A 26,185-nucleotide genomic window follows, 5' to 3' on the forward strand; every position below is an offset into this window, starting at 1 on the left:
GGACGTTTTAATATATAGCGTGTGGTAATGTTACAAATACAATAAATAACGATTTTTTTTTTTTTTTTTTTTTTACATCCTAATGGAAGGAGGGATATTGAGATCCATCAGATTTCCATTGAATGATAAGGTGCACGTTATTGTTTTTCCAAAATCTAAATTATTTTGTTATGTAAAGTTAAGTCAAATATATAACATTTGATTCTGTGTAACAAATTAATACGGTTATGGAAAAACATAGCGGGAAAAGTCAGTATTAATCTATTTCTGTTGCAGTTCATTTTCCTATTTAAATCATATCTTTACAAAATATCTGTTACTGAAGATTGTTATAGCGTGCACGGTAGTGGCTAAGAGTGGTTTCTCATTTTAATTAACCTTTAATTAACCCTTTACGAGTGAGACCGCTTTGAACAACATTATTCTAAAATATTTGTGGAATACGTTTTTAATGTGGTTTAGGTAGGTATGCAATGTATAAGATTTCGTTTAATTTTTCTTTTCTAGAAAAGATAGAAGAAAAGTTTATTTGATCTTAATCCTTCCTAAGAATTATACAGGCTGTTCGGCCACCCCTGGGAAAAATTTAAATGAGCGATACTAGAGGCCAAAATAAGACGAAAATAAAGAATACTAATTAGTCGATGGAGGTTTCGTTGCAAAGTTATTAACGTTTAAAGTTCCGCCAGAAACGCGGCAACTTGTGAACATTGGTCAAGCGCGAGCTACCGTCGAGCACGGACGTGTTTATATTATTGTCCTGGTTCAGATTGCGAGCGATACGCGAGTGTTCGTTTAAAGTGTGTGAGAGAGAAGGAAAGTGTTTCTGGCTTCAGGGGCACTCTTCCACGTATAGAAAACAACCATGAATCCGAATGTACCAAAAACCTACGCACAAATGGCTCAACAAGTATATTTTCCGACTAAAGAACAGGCAATAATAATTGATTCCATTGAAGGATTCTCTATTCAGGAGTACACAGTGGCAGTGGGAAAGCTAACGGATCCAAAAAATATTAGATTTGTATCTCGCATTTCACATGGACGAGTTTGCATGTACTTGAATAGTAAGGAGATAGCTGACAAACTTACTGATAGTAATGCTAAAGTAAACATTGGTCTGCATGTTCTTGGAATACGACCATTAATTACAAAAGCTAAAAGAATAATATTGTCAAACGTGTGCCCAATAATCCCCCACAGCTTAATTGAAAACGAACTAGACAAGTTCAAAATCAAGTTAAGCTCGCAGATAACATTTATCAGAGCAGGAATGAGTGACCCTAACTACAGTCACGTGCTAAGCTTCAGAAGACAAATGTTTATACAGCCTGAAGACGTTTCAAAATTACCGGAAACTCTGAAAATTAATTATGATGATACAGTTTACTGGATTTATCTATCAACGGAGAAGTTAACATGTTTTTTATGCCATGAAGAGGGGCATCTCGCTAGGTACTGTAAAACTATAGATTCCACAAACAATAGTAGCGCTCTAGGGATTTCAAAACCTGAAGAAAATATGCAAACAAATATACAGGCAGTCACTCATGTTATAGAAAAAGATTCAGTGCGAAACACTACCGAATGCTCGACTGCAACTATAGAGCCGAATTTTACAATCCTCTCCATGCCTCCTCCGGCATATACCAAAAGACCTCTTTCTCTATCTTCTATTATCAGTTCAGATCAAGGTTCTGAAGGAAATAAGGCCGCCAAAACAACACACAATAGCCAAACTAATACTGTTAAAAAATTGAACAAATCTGGTTCATCTGAAATTACTTTGGACGACGTGACAAGACAATTACTTCCTGCTAAAGATTATATTCTGGCTAACCTACAGAAATTTCCACTTGATTTCAAACGCATCACTAATTTTTTGCTAGATACCTACGAAAACTCAGATACTCCAGGTATTGCTATTAACTACACTAAAGATATACATGCCCTCGCAAACATGCTAACAGAAATTAAGGGCCACCTTACAGAACGATCCTTGAAAAGTCGAGTAACTAGAATAGTTAAACGTTTACGCACTCCAGAACTGCAAATACAGGGTGAATCGAGCGATGATTCATATTCTACCGATGACCCTCAAATAAAAGCATTATCTGATTCTGCGCAATATTACAATAAATGATCCCCAGCGACCCAGATATATGAAATAAGAACAATCAATCTCTTAAGATACTTTTTTGGAATGCTAGAAGCGTGCGTCAGAGACTATCTGAAATTGGAAAAATATTGACAAATGTTGATATACTTATTTGCGTTGAATCATGGCTTACAGAACAACATGCTATTCACTTTCCCGGCTTCTTAACATACAGAAAGGACAGAACCCATTCAAGAGGAGGTGGTACTTTTATACTTATACATAAATATCTAGCGTATAAAGAAATATGTAATCTGAAGACACCGGATACCGCTACTGAAATTTGTGGTCTATGCATAAATAACATAAATCCCCTCCTGCAACTTCTAGTTTGCTACAGAGCTCCAGGAAATATTCTCACTCAAGACCAATGGGACCTTATTCTACAAAATATAGAATTGAATAGCAGCTCCTTACTATTAGGAGATTTTAACTCTCATAATAAAAACTGGAACTGCAGTTACACAGACACAAATGGGGCACGTTTGGAAAAAGCCATAGAAACACACGATCTATTCCTACACAATAATGACTCGTTCACGCACGTCGACATATATCATAACACAAAATCTAACCTCGACTTAATCCTCTCTACTATAAATATTTCAGATAAATTAGATCACAAAGTATGTGACGAGACGTGGGGATCTGATCACTTCCCTATATGGATTAATGTAGCTGTAGAAAAGGAAACCTACAGCAAAAAGACCTTTAAGCTAAAGTCAGTTCGTACTGACTGGTCCATATTGTATACAACAAAACTTGAAGCTTGTTATTCTAAATTTCTTCTATCTAACTACAATCAACTGGCACCTCATGAAAAATACAGAATGTTTGTGGAAAAAATTACGGAAGCTATAGAATCTAGTACACCGCGGAGAAGAAACTACAATTCAAGGAATAGTAAAAATCCTGTTCCCTGGTGGGATACTGACAGAGCTCGAAGACATCGACGCGCATCATATAAAAAGTGGGAACATACGGGTAACCTAGAAGATCTAATAATTTACAAAAAAAACGTAGTCACAGCTAAAAAGGTTTTTAAAAAGAAAAAGAGAGAGTCTTTTAAAAAATTCGCTGAAAGCATAAATCTACAAACAGATCCTAGCTATGTGTGGAACAAGTGCAGGATCTTTAAAAATAAATGGGTTAAAATAAGTCCTCAGCATTGGGTGGAAAACCACCAAGATAAAAGTAAAATTGAAGAAGCTATTAATAAAATAAGTCCCCCGTGGGTCTTAACGGACCCCAACTGGCTACCTCCACATCAACAAAACGAATTTTTTGAGGCTCAATTCAACTTCACGGAATTCATTGTTGCAGTGGAGCATAAAAAAGTTAACTCAGCTCCAGGAATGGATGGAGTTGACTATGAAATGTTAAAAAACTTACCGGTCAAGTTTAAATTACTATTGTTGGACATTTACAATCAGATATTTGTACAAAGTGATTATCCCAAAAGTTGGAAAAATTCCTTTGTCCACCTTATCAAAAAAGCAGACGGTAAAAGCTTGCGCCCCATCTCGCTTACTTCCTGTGTGTCCAAACTCTTCGAAACTCTCATCCAAAATCGACTACAATGGTGGACTGAACACAACAATCTCATACCAAGCAACCAACAAGGATTTAGGAGAGGAAGATCATGTATCGACAATGTGCTTAGTTTGGCAGTCAAAGTGGAAGAAGCTTTTGCAGAAAGGAAAGAAGTCCTCGCGGCCTTCCTCGATGTCCAAGGAGCTTTCGATAACGTAAACGTGGACATCTTGTTATCCAAACTGGCCTATATGGGCTGCCCATCAACTATTCTTAGATTCGTTAAATTTATTACACATGAAAGGTACATGCATACTGACTTCCTAGGTGAAAATTATAGACTCCTTCATAAAGGTGTTCCCCAAGGAGGCGTTCTTAGTCCAATTTTATATGTGATCTATGTCTCAAACATTAATGCAAACCTACCCAAAAATGTAGTAATTTCACAATTTGCTTATGACACAGCACTCTACTTAAAAACTGCTTCTACCAAGAGGGGAAAGAAAGTTCTTGAAAAAGCCATTCAAACTGTTGAAGAAAATCTATATTATCTAGGCCTAACACTTACCTCTAACAAAACTACGTATATTCACTTTAACCAAAAAAGAATAATGCTCGGAAGTTCAGAAATAACAATCGGAGGCCATAATATAAAATCCAGCGCAACCGTCCGTTTCCTCGGTATATTATTCGACTATAAACTTTCCTTTGCCCCTCAAGTTGATCAGATACAAGGAAGATGCTTTAAATCTCTCAACATTATTAAATTTTTGAGAGGTACCTGGTGGGTATGTTGCCCCAATACACTGATTACATTGTATAAGAGTTATGTGCGTTCTATTATCGATTATGGCTCCTTCATTTACTTCCCCAGAAATAAAATTCTGTTAGAAAAACTCGAAGCAATACAGAATTCAGCAGTTAGAATTGCTCTTGGTTACCGTAGAAGCACTCCAAAGAATATCCTATTAGCAGAATCTAAACTAATTTCTATCCGGGAACGTGCAAAACTTTTATGCAACTTGTTTTTGACAAAGGCGCTAACTAACAACAATTTCTACACCCATCAAGCTGTAAAAAGCTATCATAGAGTAACAAAAAATAGACAACCGAGATCCAAGTCAATCCTTAATTTGTGTATCCCACGCGTACTAGAGGCTACTAAATACATTACTAATCAAGATAACTGCAGTATTTACTCCTGCAGTTTCGAAACATTAATGACCATGGTTTCTGTTGATACTGTGCTGGGCCATGAGCTAAAGACTTCAGGGCACCCCAATGAAATACTAGCGGAACTCATAAAAAACAGTAATGCGCTATCCATTTACACAGATGGAAGCAAAATTTCAGGCAACAATTGTGTCGGTGCAGCATGCTGGTGTCCCGAGATGAATACTGAAATCACTATAAGTATAAACAAGTTCGCTTCTGTGTTCACGGCCGAGTGTATTGCACTAAGCCATGCCCTAGACATTGCCTTAAGTAACAAACATCGCAATATATACATTTGTTCTGGCGCTCTTAGTGCCCTACAGAGCTTGCAGACCACAAAAATATCAATCAAAACAAATTCGTACACTCTTGAAATTAAAAAAAAGTTCAATGACTTTATGTGCAACAATACGAACAATAGTTTTCTTAAATTCATCTGGGTGCCGTCGCATATAGGAATTATTGATAATGAGAAAGTCGATAACTTGGCCAAAATAGCTACACATTCGAATAACTTGGATATTTTAAAAATTCCATTTACCGACATTTTTGAAATTTATAAAGAAAATGCTAGACAGAACACTTTGAGTATAATCACAGATCAGGGTGCCTTTAAAGGGACGAAATACTTTCAATTATATTTCAATGACTGTAGCAGACCTTGGTACTATTGGGGGAAACACAGAAGAGAATTTATTGTTACAATAAACCGTATTAGGTCTGGGCATTATAATCTTGCTGCCTCCCTCGCCCGCATTAAGATAATAAGCGATCCTACATGTAAATGCAACCATGAAATCGAAGACATCAATCATGTGGTTTGGCAATGCAGGCTTTACGACAGTTTAAGGGTCAAGTTAATTAAAAAGCTACAAAATATGAAACTGTTTCTCCCACTTAATGTTGAATCGCTAGTTGCTGAACCAAATATTCCGGCTTGTTTATGTATTTTTAATTTTTTAAACGAATGTAAACTGCGGATATAATGTACACGTAAACATACATATCACTGTATATATGAACCTTATCTGAGGTTCTCAATAAAAAAAAAAAAAAAAACTTGTGAACAGATGCGTGAGCGCGGTAGGTCAGGAGACTGTGTGTTAGAGGAACCGAGCTTACCGACTTATCGATCGCCTTTCATTTCTGCGTCAACTTCCAGGACGGCGAATGTGGTATCACAGACGAGGTATACGAGTAGACTAATCACCTTATGGACTCTCGCGGCCGAATCTGACTGCCATACCGACCTGAAAATACGGAGCTGATTTTAGCGGCCTCTTCTTATGGATGGCGGTCAGTTGAGTAACTATTCACTGAATTAGTATTGATGGGCAGAAAGCTGTAGTGTGTGCGTGAATACATGTGAGTTGGCAGTGCAGTATTATCAGACGGCAAGCCTGCGGCCAAAGAAAACTGCCCCTCCACTTACACACGCAATGCACAACCACCTTATACATGAGTTCTGGCGTTTCGTATAGCTTCGGGGATTCGAGAAAGGCGGTGAATGTGAATCTATCCTTCTTGCTCTCACATAGCTGAATTCGATCTCACATCACCGGCATGCGATATCGAATCTCGACCGCCCAGGCATTTTTTACTTTCCCACCTATATATGCGTATATAAGCAAAACACCATAATGAAAAAAAATTTCAAAATTTTTTTTTACGGAAATACACGTTTCAAGACTCCCTAATCATATTTTAACTATTAAAAAAAGGACATTTTTTTACTATACTTATGGACGTGCGTTCATATATTTACACTATTTATGCGATTGAGTCTAAACAACCAAATGAATTTCAATGTAATTTTAAATTTTTAAATCTGAAAAAAGTTGGAAATACTGTCCTATTTGTCCTCTTTTTTTAGCAATTTAAAAAAACGCCGATTCGTTAAAATCAATCATATTAAAATAAAAGACTGGAAAATTTTTCTTCTTTCAATGAAAGAAACTCTTTTACTTAATTTTTTTCGAAGGCGAAGGCGAGAAAGTCGATTTTGCCACGGCAACAATAGTTGGACGGGACGCATGGACGTTCCCCCGAAATAGGGGATCGGTTTTTATTTTCCAGAGACGCAAGCGAGGCGATCGAAAATGCGAAACACGTTACATAGTTGGATAACGGAGAGAATTGCGAGGTTCCGTATGAAATAAAAAGATACGACCCCTAGCAACAGCGTGCGTGTTTTGTTTGCTCCACATAGTCACCCAAAGGCTAAAGCTTGAAATTAAAATGAAAATTAAAATTAAATATACAATATAAAATCTTTTCTATATTGCAGAAGATAGGGATACATTATAGTTAACTTTATTATGTATAATTTACTTCAATCACTTAAAAAATCATCTTCAGTCTTCTCCATTCATCATCAAGCCTCTATAAATTTCAAATCCATTAATCAATTTGAATTTGTGATATTATTGTAGGATTTAACGGAGAGAATATATTTGAGGAACAAATATACAAAGAATATAATTTAATAAACGAATTAGGAACACACAAATTAGCAATTAACAATTAACAACACAAATTCAAATCACATTAATTGGTAACACAACTTATAATCACGTCTCTCTTTCACAATCACTCGTTTCCCACTCCTCGTTTTCTCGATGTCCCTGGTTACCCATTCCTTCTCGAACAAAACACTCCCAAACCTTTTGCACATAAATTAACATTTAACAAAACTACAGCGTGGCACAAATATTCAATACAAATCTCCTACACTATGTCAATTAGTTTGAAAAATATGGTTTCGAGAAAAACGCATTTAAAATTTCTGATATGATTATTAACCACTGGGTACTCTTCCCTTTAAATGGCTATAACTTTGCTATTTTTACAAATTCTAATGAGTCTATGTTTATTATAATTGCTAAATAAAGAGGATGAGTTGCGAGCCAAAGATCAGTTGCAGGGTCTTTAAAAAGGTCAGATTAGCATTTTTGTTCTCATTAATGTTTGCGGCGTGTTTGCGAGGGAGGTGTCCGATATATACATATGTATATAATCAATTCATTTTCCTTCAATAATTCTCCATTGCAAATATTCTACAGTGTTCTTACATTTTTTTATATTTAAAAATTTCCCCATGTTATTAGAAAGTAGGTATACGACTTTATAGTTCCTAGCATGTATAACAATGTATATGTATAACGCATGGTCGCTTCGTATGGAAAGTCAATAAATGTTGAAAAAGCGCCCAGGTCCGATTTCGAGAAATGTAAGGTCTGTCAGTCACGATGGCTTTTGTCGTTTACTGACCATTCGAACGTGTGGCGATTAGCGATGCCAGGTCTGCTTTCGAGAAATCTAAGCGACGTCAGCGATGCAAGAGCGAGAAGGAAAGCGACTATCAGCCTGTTCTTTTCGGCTCTTCCGAAACTCTACGAACTCACGTACACGCAATTGGGCATAGTGTGCTAAAGTGAAATGAGGAGTTCCTGCACGATCTAATAACATTGACTTCGGGTCGCAAATACGTTTTTGCCGGATTATTTTTTAAATAAATGATGTATTACAATTTAAAATAAAAAATAGAGGATTTGCTGTGTACGTATCAATGAGATACATCCTTAGGTATTTTAATAATTTTGAAATTTTTAAATAACCTTAATTGATTGATTACTCCAATGAAATTAATCGATTAATGTCCAATTATGGACCGTACAGCTTTCATTTCGTTGAAAAATAATAAAATTTCTAAAATTTCATTTTCCCGAAAATGGTAATGGTGCTCTAGAGCCCCAGAAAAATGGGCCGAAAAAATACATTGGGTGAGAAGTCTACTCGTATACCTCGTCTGTGGTTAGAGGAACCGAGCTTACCGACTTATCGATCGCCTTTCGTTTCTGCGTCAACTTCCAGCACGGCGAATGTGGTACGTTGAATGAGATCCGACTGTCCCTCCTTTTTGCGTCAACTCCCAAGAAGGCAAATTCATATCGTCGAATGGGATTCAACCTGTCTTATGAACATCTAGAGGGGCATATCAAAACTCGCCCAACAAGATGTTCACAGAGAGAGCGTGAATGCCTCTTTGAACACACATTTTTTTATGCACAAAAATCACCCACACGCGAGCATACACGCATCGCGATTGTTCCGACCGCGGGAGTCCACAAGTAAATACTTTTCGATGGACACCACTATTCAATTAAATAATATACGCACACCGCGATTGTCCCGACCGCGAGTGTCCACATACTTAAGGAAGGTTTTTTAGGTGTCCGCTTCCGATTGTTTTGAATTTTGGATATGTTTTAAAGGACAGAGAAATAAGATATACGTATTTTTTATATCGGCCCGTTTTCATATTTAGGGGGTGAAACGACCCCCTAAAGTTTCAGCTACAATAGGCTATCTCAAAAACTATCATAGATAGAAGAAAACTTCTTAAGGAAAAATTTCATAGTTTTTTATGCGCATATAAATGCTAGTCATCAATTTTGTAAAAAATAACTTGTTTATAACATTATTTGAAAAGAAATCATAATTTACATAATAACAAAAAAGAACACAATTTCTTTTCTGAGTTCATTGATATATCATATAATATGTTTGCCTCTTACAATTTTGCGTATTTCAATATGTGTTGCGCACACACATCGGGTGGCGGTCATACCAGATATAATGTATGGTTAATGTTCATTATAGTATCTGGTGTTTACTATGTATACTAGGCACTAGTAAAGTTATTTATAGTTTACAATATTAATAAAAATTACTTTAGTATTTACGTATTAATATGCGATGCATACATATGGTAAGGAATATAATGAATATAAATTAATTTCCGGTACTACTAACATGATTGGTGCAATTATATTTCAAATGTATATATACATAATATAAATTTACCACCTGAATTTTTTACATAATGTATGAAGTTTATAGAATGATTCACTTAATACTCAAATTTGTCGCAGAAGTGATATTCATGAAAAAAATGTTTTAAACAAAATGCTTTTTTACACCAAGAACATTGTGGGTGTTTCATCACAGAATGCACATTTCATTTGTGTGTTCTGTTCGAAAGCAAAGTCTACAGGATTCACAAAATCTGATTTTTCTTTTGTATACCCACTGTTTAAATATCGCATGAGTCCGAGACGCAGAAACTCGGCCGCGATGCCCGTATCTATATTGAATTCGCGTAATTCTAGATGGTTGTGCTGACATGGAAATTTTCCATCGTTCAGATTAGTATACCGCGGCTATTTACGTGTTTTTTCAAGCTAGCTTCCCTGAAATTCTCGAGTTTTGGAGCAAATTCTAGGAATGTGTTGTTAGCGCTGAGAAAGAGAGAGAAAAGAGATCTATCGGAAAAAGATCGATAGACGAAACGCGGCAGCGCCGCGCCGTGGCCACGCGGCGCGTAGCAGCCCGGGCCCAGCAACGCGAGGCGTAGCTACCCGGTTCTGCGCTTGCGCGACGGAGCCGGCCGCGGCCGTCGCTGCTTGCAGATCGTCACGGTTCATTCTTGAGCCGTCGGCGATCGAGAGCGGACATTGTGACGGTCGCGTTCCCATTTTCCCTACGAGCTCCGAGGAGGATGAGTCGATCTCGCTCCTCGTAATAGAATCAGTTTGCGGACAAATAGTTTATTGGAAAATCTCGTCATAGCGACTTGAGATTTTCCCCAGAAAAAGGACAATCTGCCTGACGTTGCAGCGATCGCAAGGCACGCCGAGTGTGAAGCGATCGTAGACGCAGGATTGTGATTGAACGTTGCAGTTCGTGGATGCGACTGCGACGTTGGAGATTCGGTGTGGAGCGCCTTGAGTCTTCTTCCAATTATCCGGTTAGAGCTACTGGAAGGCTGATACTGATATACTAGTATCGCCTGGTGGTAGTTCACCGTTTGCCAAGGTCATACGAAACCCACTGGAACCACCCGTCCTGTGTACCAGTGAGAGTACACCGACCGGTGGGGTGGAAAGTTTCACCGACCAAGATTAGAGCTATACGGCGTAGGAGCAACCGGAAGATAGATATTCAGAAAGAATATCACTTTGTGGTGCTCTCCGTGCATTGGGCGTCGGAGAACCCGCTCCAATATACCGTCGTGAGGGGACAATAAGTAGGGCCTAAGCGTACGGTGGAGCAAAGGGTTCGAAGAGCCTTCCTTCCATCGCTACACCCACTACCAGCTGTGAGTCGACCACACTGGGCTGTGAACGTAGGGTGGTTGGAATTGCAGGGGATTGAGTCCTGAACCGGTGAGCCGCAGGCCAGTTCCTCGGGACAGGAGCCTCCGTCGAGGTAGCCACGGCTGGCTGCCGGGCGTTCCTTTGATGAAGGAATCGCCGGCTTGGCAACCACGTGTACATACCGCAGGTCGCTCCTGAGGAGCAGCTGACGAGGGAGCCGAACTAGGACAAGACGTCCTCTTGCGTGGGTGGTGTAGAAACGTCACCCGCACGGGGAGCGTGCTCGCGGGATATAGCTTCTTGGAGCCTTACAACCTCCATTTGGTTTCCCGTCCGTGGCATTGCAAAGAGAACCCGGTAGAACGGAGAAAAGCTCGTCTACCCGGTGTGCGCGTTGGTGAGATCGTAGAAAGAGAATCTCATCGACCAGAAAGAGAAGAATATACAGTCCACTAGCTAGAGCGCTAGATAGCCAGCCAGCTCTCCCCTCCAAGCACACCAGACTGTTGCTGGAGCGCGAGAAGCAGCTGACGAGAGCGCGATTGTTGACTTGTCCGCAAATGTATTTATTAGGCGGATTCTTTTGTTTCAGAAAGCCTCCGCAGTAGAAAATTAAACAGGAGACAAAGAAAGAGGAGACGAGGCCGCAATAGGAGCCGTCGTCAGTTTTTTCTTTTAGTTTCTAGTTTTTTTTGTTCTAATGTTGTGAAAAGTTTAGTTCTATTTTTGTAAAATAAAAACGTTATTGAAAAACTTGTAACAATTTCTCTCCCTGTCTGTTTCCTCATCCGGACCCACGTTAAAGTCCCTTAGTACTTTAACACCCACTTTTGTACCAAGCATACTGGAATAGATTTTTATATCTTCGTGAAGACAGTTGATTGTGTACAAGTGATTGTAATTTAATTACATTATTCCTTAAATGAAGATTAACGTCGTAATCATGTAACAGTACATCATCGGAAAAACGTCGAACATAATTTTTCCACACCCTAAAACTATAAACATCTAGAGGTAGGATTCGTCCAGTGGTACCCTTTGGTATCGTCTTAATTATAATTTCTTTACCCGTTGGTTTCGCATTACGTACATCTTGCTCACAGTGTCCACCCCAGGAGTCTAATAGCAACACAGACGTTGTTTTAGCTTAGTGAAAAAGACCTTTTCCAACCAGATTTTAAAATGAGCTGTAATATTATATTAAAATCTTTAGTAATTATACACATATATACCGGTAATTTTCAATCAAAGATAATTTTTAGATAGTGGTTACCAGAAGTGAGTTTCCCAGATTTTGATGTAGGCACGTATACGTTAATCGGTTTAAATAATGTTTTCTGAACTATTGGTCCAAATTGTCCATTTGCTTCTTGCAAAATCATAAAAAAGGGTGACAGCAATCTTCCATCAGAAGTTATTGTTGGTTGTGTTACATATCATTCATGTATGGGACTGAAACGTTTGGTGGCTTGGGCGTTGGCCTAATCATCTAACGCACAACCCCTCGAACAGGGTTGACTCATGCCGTATGTGCACACCCGGCCCAGTTTTCATTACCTTATATGCTAATACCCCGCCACTGTACCGAGTAATTTCCAGTATATAAGGGCCGCATTTTCTTACTCGAGGAGCTCAGTTTTTCTAAAACTCTCGCCACGACGTCATTTTGATACTCGAAGCAAGATCGGGCTGTAATCCCCTTCAAGCAACATCTTACCTTAGTGGTTTAAATCGTGAGTTTTCAATCGTCTAAACCAAGTAATAGCTCCCGCGAACGCGCCGCGTAAAAGCCGAATCGAAACTCTCGCCGTCGAGGCAACCTAGCGATAATACTAGTTTTTGTTAATACACCTTTGTACTTGAGCATCGAACAGAATACATACAAGTAGTTATACTGACTTGCATTATTTAATCAACCCTGAACCATATTAACGGTAAAACGAGGAGTATCTCACGAACCCGGTACACCTTTACCGCTCGAGGTGTACCATTACGATAGAGCAAGATCCTAAAACTTCCTAAAAACCTACGTGGCTCCCAGGGTATAAAGCCTCTGGTTCGTCCACTCCTTTCTAGCGGCTCCCAGGGTATAGAGCCTCTGGTTCGTCCGTGAGACCATACATTTCTCCTTACAAATTTAATCCCGTGACTCCCAGGGTATAGAGCCCCTGGTTCGTCCGGAACTCCTTTCTTTTTCCTAACAATACCTAAAACCACCGGTCGAGTACTGCCCTCGACCGAATCCAGGATCTCGCGCTCGCGCTGGTAACAGTTGTATTGTGTAACTGTGCGATGTTGAAGGTACAGATTGTACAACACAATCTACTTTCTTTTGGTTTTTCACCGCTAAAGTTCGCCCAGAATGTATTTCTAATTGAAATCCACTCTGGTCTGAATTGTACAAATTTTCATGCCCGTATCTCGTGATCAAAGGTTTTACTTCATTGACAAAATCCGTAGCTTTAACTTTCAATACTTCATCGTCTTCTATTGTCTTTCGTGTTACAAATTTTGTTACTTTTCGAGAAACAATACGATGAGCTTTTTTAAAATTATACAGCCATGTTTTGGAAGCTTTAAATGTCATATAATTGTTACCTTGTTCCTTATATGCTTGTAAAGCCCATCGTCGAATATCTTTATCATGCAAAATATAACCGGAATCAATAACTCTCTTCAAATTTGTTATCACGAACTCGGAAATTTGAGTCAATCTTTCTTTTCTAGTTCCTCTTGCTTGAATTTGATGAGTCCATTTTCGTAATTGTCGTTAAGATGAAACAAGTTTAAAATTATGTTGAACAGTAACAAGTCTACGTCTTTTTTCTCCACCTTTCCAAAACGCAACTGCATTTCGTTTATAATCAACATCAATGTCTTCGTCACGCTGCGAACAAACTCCAGTATATGTTTCCCCAGACCAATTTTCGTCTGCATCATCTTCATCAACAGTCTCAACCTCACATTCTTTAAATTGATCCAAAAAGTCCAATGACCTTTTTTCAGAAGCTTCAATTTCATTAAATTCAAATATGCTATTGAGTGTTACGTATGTCGAACGTTTCATTCCCCAAATTTTTCTTGCCACTTGCGTGCATTAGGAAATCGCCCTGCTACTTATCTAACCTTTGAAATGGGGGTCACTTCCGTCGTGATGCAGCAGCCCGTTAATTAATACAATTCGGAGAATAGAGCAGCTCGTTAATTAATACAATTCGGAGAATAGTGCACACGGTGATTTCTAACGTACTTTTGAATCCGTCCCACACAGATCTTTTGGTATATAAACCCCGTGATATCATTACTCAGGGGATCATAATCGTACCGTCACGTTTAGTGTTAACTCCACGTCTCTCGTTACGGTTTTTGATAGTCAGTTGTATTTCGGGAGATCGGGCTACAGTACCCTGTCGTATCAATATTAAACCATATAGAATCCGTGAATCGGTGTAACTTCTATTGCGGCCTTTATTTTCAACTGACATACCCCCGCATCGCCAGTGCGTCAACACCGAGCAGAAACATTTTAGGTATTTATAATTATTCCTTGAACGCGACATAAGATACACGAAACATTTGTATTTTACTTGTTGGCTTAAGAATATATCCACTTTCATTATTAAATCAGTGTTATCCAACTTCTTTAACCTATAATTATATAAAACGATTATTATTAGTTAAACGTTCCCACAATAATATAACCTTACCGCTCGGGTTATATTATATTTAATAATTCAAAGTTACGAGTCCTATTAACATATCCTGAATCCAAATACAAATTCTTACAACCTAGTGGCTCCTCGATTACGCATCGAGTTCGTCCACGCAATCTATTACCATCCTAGCGGCTCCCTGATTACGCATCAGGTCCGTTCGCATCCTACAGCTCCCTGATTTCGCATCAGGTTCGTCTATGATTTATCCAACTTCCCAGCAGCTCCTCGATTACGCATCGAGTTCGTCTGCGCGCCTTCCAACCTCTTAGCAGCTCCCCGATTTCGCATTGAGTTCGTCTGCGTGGTTATCAACAATCCTAGTGACTCCCCGATTTTGCATCGGGTTCGTTCACGACGTTTCACCCTCCTACGGCTCCCTGGTTTCGCATCAGGTTCGTCCGTACGTGACTCCATCCCAGGAGGCTCCCTGATTTCGCATCAGGTTCGTCTTCGTTAGCAACTATCCTAGCGGCTCCCCAATTTCGCATTGAGTTCGTCCGTGCACCGAACTAACAAATTGATACCATATTCCATACTCTCTCTCGCACTCGCAGGCCACGCGCTCTGCACGGCCCTGGCTCGTAACATGAGCAACATTTTTTGAATGGTTTCCTTCAGTTGTACTTCCTCTCTTGTTACAGGAGTATCCATTAAATACATTGTTTGAAATGTTGCTAATAGCAAATTAATCACATTCATTGTATTGATAATCATTTTTAATCACTGTATTGCAAAATAAATGCTGTGATCACGTCGAACGCTCGGATTTGACTTTACAGCTAACCAATCATCGAGGTATACAGGGTGGGGCAGTAACTATTAGCACCTCAGATATCTTCGAAACTATAAGTTTCACAGAAATGTTTGCTAAAGTAAATTGCACAGTACGAAGGGCGCTATTGGGTGGCGATAATAGTTTTTTTGCAGGTGGAGGTACTTCGGATATTTGAAGGTCACATCCATTTTTTTAAATGGATCGGTATGTTTTTGCTTCCGTATCACGATAGAGGATCTTAAAATGAGTTCAACGACCTGGTACACAAGGTCATTGAAGGTCATAGAAAGTAGAGAAAGGCGATAATACTTACGGTTTTGGTAGTAAATGAAACATGTTTATAGCAGGTGTTCGAAATGATGACCATCACTGTGAATGCACCGTTGGATTCTTTTTACGATTGATTGACTTGCAATTCTTACAGCGTCAGAACTTATTGATGCACAGGCTGCAATAATTCGCTGTTGCATATCGTGAGATGTAGTTGGTACTTCTTTGTACACTTTCTCTTTCAGTGTTCCCCACAGAAAGAAATCTAAAGATGTTATGTTTGGCGAACGAGCTGGCCACGATATTGGACCGCCGCGTCCAATCCAACGATTCCGAAATTTTTCATCGAGTTCCCTTCGCGCAATCGATGAATAATGTGCTGGGCATCCATCATGTTGATACCACATGGTTTGTCGTGTAAATAAAGGTAACTCTTCTAGCAAAAGACCCAATGTATCCTTAATAAAATTAGCATAGACGTTGCCATTCAAATTTCCATTGATAAAATAAGGTCCAATAATTTTATCACCTATGATACCGCACCATACATTCACAGACCATTGTTTTTGATGTTCAACCTGTCGCATCCAATGTGGATTTTCCGCTGCCCATAAATGCATGTTATGCAAATTAACATTCCCGTGATTTGTGAATGTTGCTTCATCAGTAAATAAGACGGTATTAAAAAAAGCTCATTGTTTTGAATCTGACGTATAGCCCATCGACAAAACTCAACGCGATTCATGAAGTCGTTCCCATGCAATTCTTGGTGAAGACTAACGTGATACGAATGAAATTTGTGACGGTGCAAAATGCGAAGTACGCTCCTCCTACTAATGCCAGATTCGCGTTCAATTTGTCGCGAACTAATATGAGAATTTCTAGACACACTAGCGAGCACACCGATTTCCATTTCTTCGTTAATTACTCGTTTCTGGCGTTCACTTTTACGAACACTTAAACTACCGGTTTGCCTAAGTTGATCATACACATTTTTAAATGTTTGACGCGAAGGCTGAGACCGATGTGGATATCGTTCAGCATACAAGTTTTTCGCCCTTACAGAATTTTGTTGGCATTCGCCATAAATAAGAAGCATATCAACCTGCTCTTCAAACGGATACATCGTGCCGGATTGACCGATTTATCGATACTAATCTTATGATGTTTATCTTACTCTGCAAACTATTAAAGTGTCCTTCAAGCAGTGTTTATTCTCAGTGAAGTAAACGGTAAGCATTACGCATTCCTCTACTGTTGACAATACGTATGTTTCATTTACTACCAAAACCGTAAGTATTATCGCCTTTCTCTACTTTCTATGACCTTCAATGACCTTGTGTAATAGGTCGTTGAACTCATTTTAAGATCCTCTATCGTGATACAGAAGTAAAAACATACCGATCTGTAGCGGTCATTGTATAGCCACTACGCCCTTGCCAGAGTATGAATGGTAATGGAATGTAAGGCTAGTTTTAAGCTTCCTATTTTTCCATCTTTCTGTCCTATCTCTTCTTCTCTCCCTTTGTCTATTAGGGTAAGGGATGTATATAGGGAGTAGATTTTAAGAAAGGAGAGGCAGTCTGTTAGAGACGTTGTTGTTACGCAGTCCGTTAGACTCCGCGACGCTGTCTGGTAAAGACGCGTCGTTCCAATTTATATTCTAAATCAGTATTAGCTTAACCTACGTGTGGTAGCGTAGGCCCCACACCACCATCACTCGCGTGTTAATAATAAATAATAATAATTGTGGGGTGGTCTGGTCGAGTGGTCATTTTACCTCCTAGTCCCCTCAATTAATTAGTGACCCCGACGTGATCAACGTTGTACGAACAATTTTTGTGTACGCGGGTGACGCTCGATGTGGTCAACGTCGACACAAACAATTTTTAGTGTACGCGGGTTACGCGCAAATAGACGCTGTTTAGTGAGTAAGGGCAGTGATAGCTATAGGTTAAGTGTTGTTAAACTGTGAACATTTTTAGTTTTTATTTGTTGGACACGATCAGTGACAATGTCGCGCGATACTGGTACATCGGTGTTCGTTCCGTCGGCCGTAGGGCCGAGCAGTGTAACCCCCGCTCTGGAGGCTATTATTGATTCAATGATGGCCCAGTATGCCTTGTCAATCAGGCAAGAGCTCGCCGCGATGCGGCAAGGGTTAAGGAGTGACGGACGATACTCGGGTCACGATAGGAACCGTCCACCACCCCCGGAGCATCACCAGCCGCAACAACGCCCCAGTTCTCGGCGTCGTACCGAGGTAAGACAGGGGATGTGTTTCTACCACTGGCGGTGGAGGAATAAGGCCCATCAATGTATCCCGCCTTGCACCTGGAATGGCGCACCGGGAAATGACCTGGGCAGTCGTTAATGACGGCGAGTGACGCCTGCCCGACGCCACGTCGTCTGTTCGTGACGGACTTTGAGACGAAGGCACAATTTTTGGTCGACACAGGCGCCGACCTTTGTGTGTTCCCGCGGTCGATGTCTCGTGGTTCTCGGCAAAAATCGTCGTACGTGTTGTTCGCGGCGAACGGGAGTGAGATCTCGACGTACGGTGCCGTCACGCTGACGTTAGATCTAGGTTTACGTCGGGCGTTTACATGGAGATTTGTGGTGGCCGAGGTTTCGAAACCAATAATCGGCGTAGACTTTTTATATCATTATGGACTTCTTGTAGACATTAGGAATCGTAGGTTAATAGACAATGTGACGTCGCTGTCAGTGCCGGGACAGCCGGCAGGTAAAAGTGCGTGGTCAGTGCCGTCGGTGAAAACAGTGACCGGTAGTTCGGTGTACGTGAGGTTGCTGCAGAAATTCCCGGAAATCACCAAACCCATGGGGATTCCGGCTGCAGCGAACCACTCTACGGTGAACTACATTAGGACAACCGCAGATCAACCGGTCACCTGCAAGCCACGCCGTTTGGCGCCGGATCGGCTCAAGGCAGCGAGAGGGGAGTTCGACACCATGATCCAGCTCGGGGTCGCCCGACCGTCGGAGAGTTGCTGGTCCTCCCCGCTGCATGTGGTGCCGAAAAAGGAACCGGGTGAGTGGCGACCGTGCGGCGATTACCGGGCCCTGAACACAAGGACATTGTCGGGCAGGTACCCGGTAACGAACATCCAAGATTTCGCGCAGGCACTGTATGGTAAGCGTGTGTTTTCCACAATAAACTTAGTGCGCGCGTATAATCAGATACCGGTAGCCGCCGAGGACATTGGTAAAACGGCCGTGACTACCCCGTTCGGGATGTTCGAATTTTCGGCCATGCCCTTCGGATTGCGTAACGCGGCACAGACATTTCAGAGGTTCATCGACGAAGTGCTCCGCGGTTTAGATTTCGCGTACGCGTATATCGATGATATTCTCGTGGCGTCGCAGTCCGAAGAGGAGCATGTAGAACATTTAAAGACTTTATTTAATAGGCTTAAGGACTATGGTATCGTAGTGAATTCCGGGAAGTGCGTATTTGGTAAAACTCAAGTGCATTTTCTCGGGTATGAAGTGTCGGGAAAGAGTTCGCGACAACTAGACAATAAGGTGCGCGCGATAGCGGAATATCCGCAACCCCTTACCGTGAAACAATTACGGCAGTTCCTAGGTATGTTGAACTTTTACCGCCGGTTCATACCTAGGGCTGCGCAGGTACAAGCGCCGTTAAACGACCTGCTTAAGGACAATGTGAAGGGTCGCGCGCTTGTTGCCTGGACGCCGGGGTCGATAGCCGCGTTCGAAGCCTCGAAACGGACTTTAGCGGAGGTCACGTTATTGGCGCACCCGCGTAGCGATGCTCCCCTCGCGCTTACCTGCGACGCGTCCGATTTCTCCGTCGGTGCGGTACTCCAACAGCGTACGGACAGCGGCTGAGAGTCATTGGGGTTCTTCTCCAAGAAGCTGACCGACGCCGAAGGGAAATATGGAGCCTACGACCGGGAACTGCTGGCGATCTACCTGGGTATCAAGCACTTCAGACATATGGTTGATGGTCGGGTGTTTACCATCTACACCGACCATAAGCCTATTACTTTTGCGTTTAGGCAAAAGCTTGAAAAGTGCACGCCCAGGCAGTTCCGGTATCTGGATTTTATAGGGCCATTTTCCAGCGACATACAACATCTGGCCGGTAAGGACAACGTCGTGGCGGACGCCCTGTCCAGGATTGAGGAGGTCAATGGACTCCTCGATTACGATGACCTCGGAAGGGCCCAGGAAACCGATGAGGAGCTTCAACGGTATCTGCGTGGAGAAATCGGGAGCGCGTTACGGTTGAAGCGAGTGGGGGTTCCGGGTACGCACCGTTTGGTGTATTGTGACGTGTCGACGGAGTCGGTAAGACCGTTTCTTACGAAGTCGTTCCGTCGGACGGCTTTCGACGCGTTACATAGCCTAGCCCATCCGGGTATTAAAGCGTCAGTTAGGTTAGTGACCAAACGTTTTGTGTGGCCATCGATCAAGGCCGATTGTAAGAAGTGGGCGCGCGAGTGCGTCGAGTGTCAGCGGTCGAAGGTGACGCGACTCGTGCATTCGCCGCCCGGTACGTTTGCGCCCTCGGGACGATTTGAGCACGTTCACATTGATATTGTGGTGTTGCCCGTTTCCGAGGGATACAGATATTGTCTGACCTGCGTCGACCGATTTACGCGGTGGCCTGAAGCCTTCCCGTTGAGGGATCAGGAGGCCCCGCCGGTAGCGCGGGCGTTTTATGAGGGATGGATTACCCGATTCGGGACCCCTCTTCGCGTTACGACGGACCAGGGCAGACAATTCGAGTCACACCTGTTTAGACATTTAGGAGAGCTAACAGGTACATCGCACCTGCGGACAACGGCGTACCATCCGGTGGCCAATGGCATGGTGGAGCGTTTGCACCGCCAGATGAAGGCAGCCATCCATTGTCATCAGCAGGCGCAGTGGACAAAGGTGCTTCCCACCATATTGCTGGGCATCCGCGCAGCCTGGAGGGAAGACGTTAAGGCGACGGCAGCGGAACTTGTGTACGGCGAGACGCTGCGATTACCGGGCGAATTTCTATCGCCGCGACCAGCCGCAACGAATACCGACGTAGCGGATTTCGCAAAGGAGCTGCGCGAGCAATTTCGCGAGTTAGCGCCAGCTCCGGTTACTCACCATGGGGCGAGAAAAACATTTATCTTTAAAGATTTGGAGGTGGCTGAACAGGTGTTTGTGCGGAACGATAAGGTCCGGAGCCTGCTGCAGCCGCCATACGATGGGCCGTATACGGTGGTTAGCCGTGGTCCGAAAACTTTTGTTGTTAATATTAAGAATAAGCCGGTGACTATCACCGTAGATAGACTAAAGCCGGCATACACCATATCGGATGCGACGGAAGGGGACACGACCCCGTCTTCGCAGACGACGCAAGCGGCCAGTCCGGCGCCGCAACAAAATTCGCGGGTTACGCGTTCCGGGAGACGAGTTAGGTTTCCGGATCGATTGCAGTTATGCAGAATAAGATATTTTTAACAATTTTTTTTAAAAAATATATATAGTAAACATTTGCCACACGTAGGGTAACGCGTAGACATAGTGTAACTATTAGCGGAATGGATGGATGAGTGAGTTTTTATTGTATTGTATGGTTATGGATATGTATGGACAAATGTATTGTTGCGCCAGGGCGGGGCTTTCTTCCAATAACTCATATTGACACAACACAATTAAAATACCACAACGTAACACAACTAATGCAAACTAAGAACTTTATTAACAAGAGTGCTTTTCGATACGTTTGTTCGCCTTGCGATCTGTCGTAATTCTAATCTTCAAAACGTTGCCGGTTTCTCAGCAACCGGAAGGCTCGGGATCTCGCATCCGCTCGTTTTTGTGTGGCAGCTTCACCTCATCGCGAAGCCTCTTCACACCATTGCGACGATGCAATTTCGCGGTATTGCGCGGCATCTTCATACCGTCGCAACACTGCTCCCTCTTCCTTCAGAGCGGTCGTCCCGACCGCTGCAAATTCCGTTCGAACAGCCAACTTCACCCGTAGTCTCCTAACCTCCGGGTTGTCACGAAACTGCGTCGAACCTGTACACCTCTGTCTGTAAAGTAGATAAACTAATTGGTCGAACATTTACCTGAGTGGCCTTTATCAGACAGTCAGCGCCTTGACATTCGTCCTTCGTCCCAAGGAAAACCACTCAAAAACCTTGAGCAAAGCGCCGGTGTAAGTCCTTTGTGCGATTCCTCTGGATGGAACTTAAATCCCGACCACTCCTCGCCCTCCTCTTGACTCTTACGACTTGCGTACTTCTTTCTTGATGTCTTCCCGGATGCGGATTCCCCCCCAGCCTCACGAGAGAACTTCCCATGGGATGTTCTCCAATCTCCAAGGAGAATTTCCTCGAAGATCGGTTGTGGAACATACCACAATTCCGCCGTCCGACCGTCTGTGCCCCACTCCGCTATTAGAGTCGAGCATGACTGGGGGGCGACCCTCCCCGGGGAGAATCGCACTTCCCCGGCCGTTCTGACCTGCGGAAATGGAGAGTCCTCCGCGGCCGGTAAGAAAACCCGATCCTCGCCTTCTGCGATGAAACGTCCTCTTCTTGGGCGAAGATGTCGGCCATCTTTCTCAATCCTCACCTCGCAGTTCCTTCGCAGGGGGCCTCTCGTGAATCGTACCGGGCCAGTCGATTCACATGCACAACCCTTGGTTTGGACTTCGGGGAACGGACTATCCGGTAGATCAACTCATTCAGCCGATTTTTCACCTCGTAAGGTCCTTCCCAGTCGTATTGGAGCTTCGGGCATCTTCCCTTCGTCCTTCGAGGATTGTATAGCCACACCTTCTCTCCTGGAGCAAAGGAAATTGATCTCGAGAACGAATCATACCACTCGCATGCGGGTCGCATCCGCTGTCGAACGAATTTGTGAACTTCTTCAATCCTTTTCTTGGTTTCCTCAATGAAATCATCTTCATCCTTTCTCTCAGCAGGAACAGCTCCCCTTAGAAGATCCAGAGGAAGGCGCAGCTCTCGTCCCGTGAGGACCATCGACGGAGTATTCTGTGTCACTTCATGTTGCGAGGAACGATAAGCAAGCAAGAACGTTGGAATCCATTCGTCCCAGTCCTTTTGATGTTCTGCAACAAACTGAGACAAATATCGCAACAAGGTTCTAATCATCCGCTCAACGAACCCGTCCGACTGAGGGTGTAATGGAGTTGTCCTTGTTTTCTTAATTCCAAGTATCTTCATGAGTTCCCTGAAGATGCTTGATTCGAAACTCCGACCCTGATCAGAATGCAGCTCTAGCGGAACTCCATGTCGGCTTATCACTTCCTTCAGCAACGCCGTGAAAATCGTTGTCGCCCGCTGGTTGGGAAGTGGAATGACCTCTGGCCACTTCGAAAAATAATCCATCACAACCAGCGCGAATCTGTTCCCAGCGAAAGACCTCGGCAGGGGGCCAACAACGTCGAGCGCTATCCTCTCAAAAGTGCTCCTACGTTATAAACCTTCATGGTTCCTCTTCCCTTCTCCGCAGGTCCTTTCCTCGCAGAACAGCTATGGCACCGGCGACACCAATCTTCCACGTCCCGACGGTGGTTCGGCCAAAAGAAGCGCTGTCGAATTTTCGCCAATGTCTTCCTCACCCCAAAGTGTCCTCCAGAAGGCGCATCATGGCATTCCTGAAGGGCTTCGGCAATTTTGCTTTTCGGTACAACCAATAACCGATTGAACTCATTTCCATCAGCAGATTCCCACCTTCGGAACAATAATCCACGTTGTACTTCCAAGGAATCCCACGTTTTCCAGAAGTACTTCGCTTCAGGAGAAAATGCTGAAACATCCTGCCAAGTAGGCTTATTCTCTTCAATCTTCGCTTGTCGAATAAATCGCAGATCCTCATCCTCTTCCTGGGCCTTAATCCAATCTTCCGTCTTCGCAGATACGCAGGTGGTCCTGAGAACAAGATGCTCTTCTTCGCGATCTTGCTCCAGACGTAAGCAGCGTTTGCATTGCAAAGCTTCGCATGGTCTCCGGGAAAGGCTGTCTGCATTCCCGTGGTTCTTTCCTTCACGATGTTTGATCTCGAACTCGTACTGTTGAAGACGCTCTATCCATCTTGCAGTTTGTCCTTCGGGATTCTTGAAAGAGAGGAGCCATCTTAAGGAAGCATGATCCGTCCTCACCAAGAACTTGCGGCCATAGAGGTAATGATGGAAATGCTCAATGGATTTTACGATGGCTAATAGTTCCCTTCTTGTCACACAATAATTTCTTTCCGCCTTTCCCAGCACCTTCGAGAAATACGCAATCACCTTTTCTTGCCCACCTTGAATCTGGGAAAGGACTGCACCAATTCCATTGCTCGATGCGTCGGTGCCCAAGATGAAATCCGCATCAGGCAAGGGGTAAGCCAAGATAGGGGACTTCGCAAGATGTGTCTTCAAGTCTTCGAATACCTTCTGGCATTCCTCTGTCCATTGGAACGAAACCTTACTCTTCGTCAAACGATACAAGGGCTTTGCAATCGCTGAAAAGTTTCGGACAAATTTCCTGTAATAAGTGCAAAGTCCTAAGAAACTTCGCAGTTCCGTCTGATTTTTGGGTACAGGCCATTCTCGTACCGCGGCTATCTTCTCGGGGTCCGTCTTAACGCCTTGCTCGGAAACCATGTGACTGAGGTATTTAACCTCCCGGCAAAAGAAATTGCATTTCTTCGGGCTCATGACCAATTTCGCCTTGCGCAGGCGGGTGAATACTTTCCTCAAATTTTCAATTTCCTCCTCGAAACTTCTTCCGAAAATTATAACATCGTCCAGGTATACCAGACAGATTTTCCAGTTTAAATCCGTCAATACTGTATCCATAAGACGTTCGAAAGTAGCAGGGGCATTGCAGAGTCCAAACGGCATCACCTTGAATTGCCAAAGACCAGCACCAACACAAAAGGCGGTTTTCTCCTTATTCTCTTCGTGTACAGCAATTTGCCAGTAACCACTTTGCAAATCTATCGTCGAGAACCAGGTTGCACCAGCCAGGGCATCCAGCGTGTCCTCAATCCTGGGAAGCGGATAGGAGTCCTTCTTCGAGACTTCGTTAAGACGACGATAGTCTACACAGAATCGGGTGCTTCCATCCTTCTTCTTCACCAGTACAATTGGAGAAGACCACGGACTTCCTGATTTTTCAATTACTCCCTGCCTTTCCATTTTCGCAAGCAGCTCTTCAACTTCACCACGGCGATGTATAGGTAAACGCCGCGGTGGTTGTTTAATCGGACAATGATCTCCAGTGTCAATTCTGTGTTGAACGACATCGCATCTTCCTACTTGATCGGGATCCCTTGCGAAAACGTCTTGAAATTCGTTTAATAACTTTCGGAATTCAGTCTTCTGCTGTTCGGAAAGGTCGACAGAGCAACGTCCATACAGATCTTGAAGAAATTCCGGAGTAGAAGCTTCGTTCTTCATTTCCGCAAGCCTCAAGACCCGGTCTTCAGGATGATTCCTCTTCAAATCCATATCTTGATGTCCTTTAATCCGGAGTTTTCCTAGGATGAAATCCAGCTGGCAAGAATGCTTTCGGAGAAAGTTCGTTCCTAAAATGCATTCTTCAACCATTCCAATCAAAAGAAAATCTTCCTCGGTTCGGAGGCTACCAATGGTAACAGAGAAACGTCGTTTTCCTAGAATTTGTAACTTTTCACCGGAAACAGAGTAAATGTTAATGTTTTCTTGTACTCCCGCCGCGCAAGACTTGTCATTCTTGTGAAATTTCATTAAGTTCACACTTGAGCCCGTGTCGATGACGAACCGACACCTCCTTCCCTCGATGGTTCCCTCGACGCTAGTCGAATCTTCTGACAAGTTTGTCTTCCTTACGACGGGGGTAGAAGAAAACGAAGCCGGAGTCTCCCCCTTTACGCCGACTTCTTCAAGTTTCCCTTCTTCATGTTCTTCTTAGGACAGTCTCGCTGCATGTGTCCGGTTTGTTTACAATTCCAACATTCCACGATCCTCTTGCTACCATCCTCCTTGCCCAAAAGTTTTCCTTCTTCGTCCTGAAATCTCCGTTTGCGGGGCTCTCCCTCCGAAAAAGAAAAAGGTTTGAATGACCGTTCGGGCCTCACATACGGCGTCGATACTGCCTCGACGGCTTCAATTTCGAGAACCCTCACGACGGCGGCTCGCAACGAAATGAAACCGCCGAGTCGCAAGGTCCGCCTCATCTCTTCATTGACCAGCACAGCAATGAATTGAGAGGCCGCAAGCTTGTCTCTGACTTCGGCCGGACAATCACCGAACGCAGCCTGCGCCAGCCTCTCAATCTCCGCTGCCAAATCGGAGATGGACTCCCCTCTCCGTTGTTTATAATTTTGGAAC

General features: G+C 42.9%; 1 protein-coding gene across 1 annotated transcript; it reads right to left on the reverse strand.

Moving 5' to 3' along the window:
- Positions 1-9,882: 9,882 nt before the first annotated feature.
- Positions 9,883-14,004, reverse strand: LOC143341787 (uncharacterized). The gene is given in 6 exon segments (XM_076764998.1): positions 9,883-9,997; positions 11,889-12,207; positions 12,210-12,251; positions 12,338-12,483; positions 13,332-13,800; positions 13,908-14,004. Coding segments are annotated over 6 exon segments (1,188 nt in total).
- Positions 14,005-26,185: the final 12,181 nt, after the last annotated feature.

This window comes from Colletes latitarsis, chromosome 5, assembly GCF_051014445.1.
Source record: "Colletes latitarsis isolate SP2378_abdomen chromosome 5, iyColLati1, whole genome shotgun sequence".
Lineage (NCBI taxonomy): Eukaryota > Metazoa > Arthropoda > Insecta > Hymenoptera > Colletidae > Colletes > Colletes latitarsis.